The 8828-nt window shown below is 37.6% G+C and overlaps 1 protein-coding gene and 1 pseudogene across 1 annotated transcript in view; one reads left to right on the plus strand and one right to left on the minus strand.

Moving 5' to 3' along the window:
* Positions 1-8828, plus strand: part of DBT (dihydrolipoamide branched chain transacylase E2) — a 60292-nt gene that overhangs the window by 21557 nt on the left and 29907 nt on the right. The window contains exon 3 of the mRNA XM_045292028.1: positions 3345-3526. Coding sequence (XP_045147963.1) covers positions 3345-3526 — 182 coding nt within the window. The remainder of the gene's footprint in view (positions 1-3344; positions 3527-8828) is intronic.
* Positions 3774-8828, minus strand: part of LOC105978258 — a 7367-nt pseudogene continuing 2312 nt past the window's right edge.

An 8828-nucleotide genomic window follows, 5' to 3' on the forward strand; every position in this document is an offset into this window, starting at 1 on the left:
AGATTATTTTTTTCATATCTTACATCATCCTCTGCTGTCCCTCACCCACTTTTCCGTTAGCACTAGCTTAATTTCAGCATACTTTTCTCTATTATAATACATTCTATGCTCCTCTTTAAACATTATAAGCTCACCAACAGTTTTATAAACAGAACCTTATGCAATTGTTTAATAAATCAGAATTCTTTCTAAAGAGCTACAAACATATGTATTTACATGTTTGGGTTTTTTTACATTTACCCAGTAGTTGCCTTTACTGGTATTTTTCAATTCATTGGATTTGAATTATTATTGTGTCCTTTTGTTTTATCCTAAAGGACTTCTTTTAATATTTCTTGTAAAGTAGGTCTCCTAGTGAAGAATTCACTCAACTTTATCTGGACATCTATTAATTTCTTTTTCATTTTCAAAAGAGTTTTATTAGATATAGGTTCTTAGTGGCATTTTTCTTTCTACACTGACTGTTTCACTCCACTGTCAGCTAGTCTCCATGATTTCTAATGAGAAATTAGCTCTTCTACTTCATTGACAATCCCATCTATGTTAAACGTTGCCATGATACTTACTTTCAAGAGTTACCCGTTGCCTTGATTTTTCAACAGTTTGATTATGATGTATCTGGGGTGGATCTCTTTTGAGTTTATCCTATTAAGACTTCACTAAGCTGTTGATATGTGATGTGTACATTGTTTCTCATCAAGTTTGGGAAGTGTTTGGCCATTAGTTCTTCATATTCTTTCTGCCCCTTTCTCTCCTTTCTTTCTGGGGCTCCCATCATGCATATGTTAGTACACTTGATGGTGCTCCACGGGCCTCTGAGATTTTGTTCATTCTCATTCTTGTTTCTTTCTTTCTCTCAGACAGATTATAATCTCTGTTGTTCTATCTTGAAATTCACTGATTTTTTTTTTCTTACCTGCTAGAATCTGGTGTTGATTCCCTTCAGTAAATTTTTTAAATTTTCAATTATCTTAGTTTTTAATTCCATTATACGTTTCTGTTTCTACCTCTTTAATTGATATTCTCTCTTTGGTAAACAAGGAGTCCAGGTGGTGCTGTGGGAGAAGTGATAGGATTAGTAACTGCTATTTGGAAAGTTGGAGGTTTACACCCACCACCCACTAGACGGAAGAAAGATAACGGAGTGTTTATGCTCATAAAGATTTATGGTTGTGGAAACCCTAATTGTACTCTGTCTTATACAATTATATGAGTTGAAATTGACTAGATGGCCACTGGATTTGGTGAAGCATCATTTTTATAAACTTTCTGTAATTCTTTAGATGGGGTTTCCTTTAATTCATGCGTATAGTTATACAGTTATACAGCTTTCTCCAGCTGAGAAAGCTGGAACTTGTGTAAGGCAGAAACTTTTCAGAGAAGGAAAACCCAAATACTTTTAATTAATTACAAGCAATTTAAAAATATTAAGCTGCACCCTGTCAAACGTGGAAATATCACAAGACCCAAAAGACATTGCAGTCTTGTCAAGTTCCAGTGTTCATATTGCAGATAATGGTAAGACTGCACCCTGTCAAAGGCAGAAAATGTGCAAGACCTGGAAAACCAAGGCAGTTCCATTGAGTTCTGACTCCTCAGTGTCACTGCGATGAGGAGTAAGCCTCCGAGGCGGTCTTCCCCTCTGCGTAGGATGCCCAGCTCCTACAGTGACGTCGCCTAGTGACGGTTTTCTCCGGGTGAGACATGCTTTCTTCTTTCTTTACACATCTTAGAAGTTTTTGTTGGAAACTGGACTTTTTAAATAATATGACAACTCTGGAAATTAGATTTCTCCCCAGAAATATTCAATGAACTTTAAATTGTTTCATTTTTCTATTTTGGGAGTTTTACTTACTTAAAACGGAGTGTATAGCCTCCGTACACATATTCACAGTTTATTCATGATATATTTTCCAAATTAACCCACACAAAACTAACTCCTTTAAAGAATTGATTCAATTATATTGATGGTTTTATAACATTACTAAGTATAAAACAACATAAAACAAGGAGTCTTCATCTTGCAGGACAGATGTTTTCCTGTCAAGTTATTCTCTTTAAACATCTGTTGTGTCAATTCTGGGTGAACCAGGGCGATCTCTTCTGTCTCATTCAAGGATCGTCTTGCCCTGGTCTCGTTCAGCTTGTTCCGGAGAGCTGCCAGACACGTCAAATAATGGCACGTCTCTGTGGAGGGACTTTTCTAGGAATTCCAAATGTGATCTACCCAACCTTCCAGGGACAGAATCATGGTTTTCCCAGCCAGTGTGGGTAGAGACTGCTACCGCTCAGCCGGGGAAAGGGAGGAAGGAATAGTTAAAACACACAGACTGCTCTTTTTAATGAGATTCTATGGCATTTCGTATGTATGCCTTAGATTGTTAGCAGGTCTCTCTCTCTCCCCTCAACTTCTAGAATTTTGAAAACATTGCTTCTGCCAATTTTTGCCAGTTTCCTCATTGCTTTTATGGAGAAACAGGTTTTTTTTTAAGGTCCTTCATCTGCCATTCCAAAAGTGAACATCCTCTACCAGTGCTTTTAAACCTAGTTTCAGCGTCACTGGTAATGTTTTATCATTTACTGAAAACGGGAATAATGACAGGAATTGTAAAAAGTTTCTTCATGGAGAATTGGTGGAAATAAGTCAGATAGGTGTCAGACACATCGAGAATGGTATTAGAATCAGTGATATGTAGTATTTCACATTTGGTCCCATTTTTCTCGTTTCATTCACTAAGGAACTCTAGGGGAGCCTCGTAAAGGGCATCTGATGATGGGGCAGAAGGGCTCATAGGTGAGGACAGCTTCACTCTAGTAACTCACTGCCAACTCGTGGCAACCTACACTAGAACAAACAACACTAATTCTTGAAAGAAAGCATGAAAAAACTCATACCCAAATTTCATTAACTCAAGATAAGGATGAGGATTAGGAACATCAAGTTTTTTACTCATGTCTAGAAATAATGGCTAGTTTTTAGACAACAAAAAGCAATACCATTTAAACACTGTTTTTAGAATCTCTTCCCAAGAATAGGTCAGGCAGAAAATCTGAAAGCTTAATCAAAATCTTGTATTTTATATTTATATAAATATTTATATAAATATTTTATATATATATTATTATATATATATAAAAAGAATTTTAAGTACAATCTTAGAGGTACATCCAAAGAGACTGTGTAAGCTATTAAAATCATCTATAAAATGTTCTTTGGTGCCCCTTCTGGTACTAAATGGTGGGATAGCTGAACATTAGTGTACGTCAACATGGCATTTACCATGCTAGGATGGTCTGTGAGTAACATTTTTCATGAACAAGTATCTTATGTCTTTTTCCTTTAGGTATGTAAAAGAAGGAGATACAGTGTCTCAGTTTGATAGCATCTGTGAAGTTCAAAGTGATAAAGCTTCTGTTACCATCACTAGTCGTTATGATGGAGTCATTAAAAAACTATATTATAATCTAGATGAGATTGCCTATGTGGGGAAGCCATTAGTAGACATAGAGACGGAAGCTCTGAAAGGTACTGTAAATGTCTTCATCTCTTCTGCCAAATTAATGACTGCTGTACTTTTGTCTTTGGGTCTCCATGAAAAGTGATGTTTGCCTTTTAATAACTCTTAGGCCTTGAGTTGAGTATTTATTTAAAAGCCCCAAATTGGAATATGGAAGAGATCCTTTTGGTGCAAAATGATCTTTAGACCAATTAGCATGCTAAAAACATACATTAAATTACTTCATTTATCTGGAGGTCTACTTTCTGGAAACTTTCAGTATTCGTAGAAGCACTGTCTCAGGAGTTGAAGTTGTGAATCCTGATTACTGGCTAATAACGAATACTACCAACAAGAATAGGAGAATGTAAAGGTCACCTTTAACGTCACGGGATCACTCTGCTTGACACGGATCCTCCAGACAGAAGCACTCGCATTGGTGCTGGTTGTGAAAACCAAGCTTCACCTCGAAAAGAGAAGCATAAGAGAAACGGAGGCAAATCTGAGTGAAAAGTGAAGGAACCCGCTCTCAGCAGAAGCAGCGCAGAAGGGGGTCCAGGCAATAGATGGCCTCACCGAAGGGCCTTTATTCTGAGAATGTTACAGAAGAAAACAAACAGATGCCCCCGTGGTGGCACGCAGCTGGCGCTCTACCTCAGAAGTTCCTTACGGCATTGTTGTAATAAACCAGAATTATGTCAGCGGGGAAATGGCCTTGATCTCTGCGATTGGGAGGGCACAAATTCTGTGATGCAACCTCGGGGCCAGCACTTTATCTGGGTGGTTCTGAGATAAAGACAGTTATGTTAGTGGTATCCTTCCTGAGCCTGGGAGGAGTCTTTGAAATACAATTGTTGACTCTAATTTAGTTAGTCCTGCAGTCTGTATAATAATAATAGCTAATATCGCAATCATCTTTTTTTTTTTTTTGCAGAATCATGTTTTTACCATTCGTAAAATGTTTCATACCTATTCTTTTTTTTCCCTTTTAAGTTTTATTGATTTTGTTGTTGAGAAGATGAGACAGCAAAGCATACAGCAGTTCAACAGTTTCCCAATGAACAATTTGGTGGCACCGACTATACTCCTCAAGTTATGTAACCAATTCTTACCCTGCTTTTCAGAATGTCTCCTCCTCCAGGAACATCAACTCAGTGCCCCCTCAGCTTCCTATCTAAGCTGCAGAATTTACTCCTATCAATTTGATTCTATTGCGGTATTTCTTACAAGATCAGAATGTTCAAGGCTGACCTTGTTTTACTAATTAAGCTAAACTATTGCATGTGATACAGTATGGAAGAAACTCAGAATAATTATGCTCAGTGAAAGAAGCTAGACAAAAAAGGGTATTTATTCCACTTGCATCAAGATTTAGAAAATAAAAATATCTATATGGAGAGAAACTAGATTTGTCATCCTGATTTTATGTGGTTTCTTAAATGCTGATTGTATGTCACTTAAGCTCTCAGAACAAAATTAATAGGTTTATTTGCGTTACCTTTAGGGTAAATATTCTCTGGTAATATTCCACAGAGGACTAATCACCTGATAGCTGTTCTATTTTGTTTGCCAATAATGATCTTGCATGCTAGCTTTACTTTGCATGGTTTGTTTTCTTTTATATTTATAGCTACTTGTAATTTTTTTATTTGTTTAACTATAAGAATAAGCAAAGAAGTACAAACCTATGTACCAAATAAGCTGGCTTATAAAAACTGAGCAGATTCATTTTACTGAGATAAATATATATATGCTGTATTTTAATTCTAGAAATGGAAGCCGTTTCTAAGCATTTTGTACACTTTGACTTGAACACAAATTTGTATTAAATCTCAAGGTTTTTTTTATGAGTTTCCTGTTTTATGCTAGTAAATCACATTACACTATAAATATACAGGTACCTAACAGCCCTTGAAGGCTCAGGGTGGTGGTTTGCACACATTTCTGAACCGAAATTTGGAGGTTGAAAATAGGCCTGGCGATTTGCTTCTTAGAGATTATAGCCGAGAAACCCTTTGGAGTGGTTCTTCTCTGCTGCACATGGGGTCTTCGTGAGTTAGAATCAACTTGATAACACGTGTCTTGTTTTGAACAGTCTCAGAGAAGTATAAAATCAGTTGTTGAGTCCGTTGTGACTCTTAGTTCTACTCATGGCAGAGCAGATCTGTGCTCCATTGGCTTTTCTATAGCTGATTTTGTGAAAGTAGATTCTCAGGCCTTTCTTCCAAGGAAACTCTGGATGGCCTTGAACCTCCAACCTTTGAATAATAGCAAGCAGTATGAGCTGTGTGCTCTACCAAGGGATCGCTTTAGTAGTGTAAGACACATGATTTCTGTTTTACAGATGGAAAACAATTATAGGACTATCAGGAGTATAAAAGATCGACTAGCCATATTAATAGCATTGGAAATTAAATCTTGTCTCCTAATATGTTTCTTAAATGATTCTCAATGGTCCTGTCTTTTGTAATATTGCATCACAGTGTTTTATTCAAGGCTGGAGTGTTGCGGTCATTGTGAGAGAAATTATATTTCTGTACTTTGATTATAAACAGATCTCTATTTGAAAAGTACTTAACTGGACTCACATATGCTAAAGTTTATCTGTGACAGTTAAAGGCATACACTCTTAACAAATACATTGCAATTTGTGTTCCATTACTTAATGTTATCAAATTTATATCAAAGCTATTCCATGACTCAAGATATGATCTACTGTTCACTTGGTTGACATTGTATTGAAGTGTTCTCTTCAGAGCCAATCTTAGGTAAGAAATGCATTCTAGCCCCTCTTTATTTCGCAAAGTAAAGTGATTCCTCATTTTTCTTTTTCTGTGGCTGGTTTTATTATTTTATTTTAATTAAAAGATCATTTTATTGGGGGCTCTTATAGCTCTTATAACAATCTGTACATCAATTGTAACAAGCATATTTGTATATATGTTGCCATCATTATTTTCTAAACATTTAGTTTCTGTTGAGCCCTTGGTATCAACTCCTCTTTTATCCCTCCTCCCCCCTTGTGATCCTTTGATAAATTATAAATTATTATTTTCATATCTTATACCCACTACTTTCTCCCTTCCCCCAAGGTTTCTGTTGTTTGTCCCCCTGTTTGGTGGGTGGGGGGTTGGTATGTTTCCATCATCTCAATCGGTCCCCCCACCCTGTCCTCCCCTCCTCTCCCACCTTTCCCCTACCCTCCTGGTATCGCTACTCCATTCTTGTTCCTGGATTCCGTGTCTCCTGAGTTCCTGTGTACAAGCCCTGGTCTAGCCCGCAGTGAAAGGCAGGACCAGGGTCATGATAGTCGGGGGTGAGGAAGCCTCAAGGAACCAGGGGAATACTGTGTGTTTCATCGGTGCTATACTTTAGCCTGGTTGACTCAACCCTTTGTGATCCTTCTGTGAGGGGATGTCCCATTGTCTACAGATGGGTTTTGGGTCTCTGCTCTGATCCCCCTCATTTTCAACATATGGTTTTGTTTATTTGTTTTGGGTCTTCTGATGCCTGTTACCTAATTCCGTGGACACCTCTTGATCACACAGGCTGGTGTGCTTCTTCCATGGGGCTTGTTGCTTCTCTGCTAGATGGCTGCTGGTATAACGTCAAGCCTTTAAGACCCCAGATGCTATATCTTTTGGTAGCCCTGCACCATCCCTTTCTTGACCACATTTGCTTTTGCGCCTGTTTTGCCTTCAGCGATCATGCTGGGAGGGTGAGCATCGAGAATGCCAGGTTGTTAGAACAAAGTGTTCTTGCGTGGAGGTGATTCCTCATTTTTCTAAGCAACTAAAGCTTTTTGTACTATAAAACTATTTTCAGAACCACTTTGTAAGAATTGTTCATTTTATTTATAAAAATCTTTATATATTTTACTTTTTTAAGCTGAAGATATTAAGTATAGTTTAAAGCTTCTTTTGATTATGCAAAGATGTGAACATCTTGTACTTTACACAATTCTGTGCCTGATGTTTAGTTTTTCACTTTATTTCTTAGCATTGTCTTTGTGCCAGCCCATCACCCTCTTTCCTAATTTTCTGGGAAGACAGATGCCTCCAAAGACAACAAGTACAAAAGTAAAATACGATGAAGGGAAAAGTGTCAGAGTTTAATTTTTGAATCCCCAATTTGTGGAGGGCTGTGGAGGACGGTGGGAACCCCAAACCTATCTGCAGAGTATCTAGTCAGATTAAGCCACTGGCAGATCCCCTCTACCCACAGGCAAAGATCTGGAACAGCCTCACTCTCAAACATAGATCATTGTCATCCTGATTGGGCTGGATAAAACTTGATACTTAGCCAGTTGACCTCCCTCTAGCTAGACCCAACCTGAATTTGTTCTAGGTGCAAGGATCTCTTGCTTGATCCTGGCTTTTAAAATATTGATTGAGGTCTTTTCTTTCCTGCTCATTGTGGTGTTTTTGTCTTTATATTACCATGGTTTTATCCTGACCACTTCATTTTTTGCTTTATTGTTTCTGTTGGGTTTAGCAGCTTATGAAGCACAGAAAAAGTGGATGCATGGAGATAATAGCTGATACAAGGGTTTGTAGGGTGGTTAAGAAGGGAGATGGGGAGGCCGTGGGGATTTCGAGAGTAAACAGTGAAGGCGGGGAGGGGAGAGAATACTAGAAATGAATGATTACACAACTCATGTTAAAGGTGATTTACTCATGGGGGAGGGAAGAAAATTGATTATGGTAGTGATTGTACAATTCTTTTTTTTAATTGTACAATTCTTATTGACCTGATTGATTAAATTGTATGGTGTGGATTATGTGCCAGTAAAACTGAAGAGAGAAAAAAAGCATGTCAATAAGAGAATTAAGATGTCAGTGAAGACTCACTGCCTTTACTGTGGGGCAAGTGCATGGTTTTAGTGCTGAGGCTGTGCATCAGCTGTTCTAGGTATTCTGGGCCTGAAGCTACATGCAAGGTTAAGTTAAGTTGCCAGGATACTGGACCATCCGATAGTGGAGAGTTACTGTACCTAATCAAATACTCTTGCCATCATGGGCAAGTATTAAGGGGAGAGAGAGAAGGACATATACTCTAGCAGGACACTTAATAAATCTATTCCTATATTATATGACACCCTGTAACACCAGCTGCTTTCATGTATCGAGTGCTTTCTCTGTTCTAGTGTTATATACATACTTTTATTTAATCATATGGATTATTTTTTATTTTACATATTCAACCTTGAGACCCAATAAAGTAACTTGCCTAGGATCATACACCTTATAAGTGATGGAGCTAGGGTTTGCCTTCAACTCTATTTATTGTTCATTTTTCTTAAAATATTTTATTATAACAAAGACAAAAAAA

The sequence above is a fragment of the Echinops telfairi genome, unplaced genomic scaffold (assembly GCF_000313985.2).
Source record: "Echinops telfairi isolate 266 unplaced genomic scaffold, ASM31398v2 ScPeMD7_443;HRSCAF=831, whole genome shotgun sequence".
In the NCBI taxonomy this organism is placed as follows: Eukaryota; Metazoa; Chordata; class Mammalia; order Afrosoricida; family Tenrecidae; genus Echinops; species Echinops telfairi.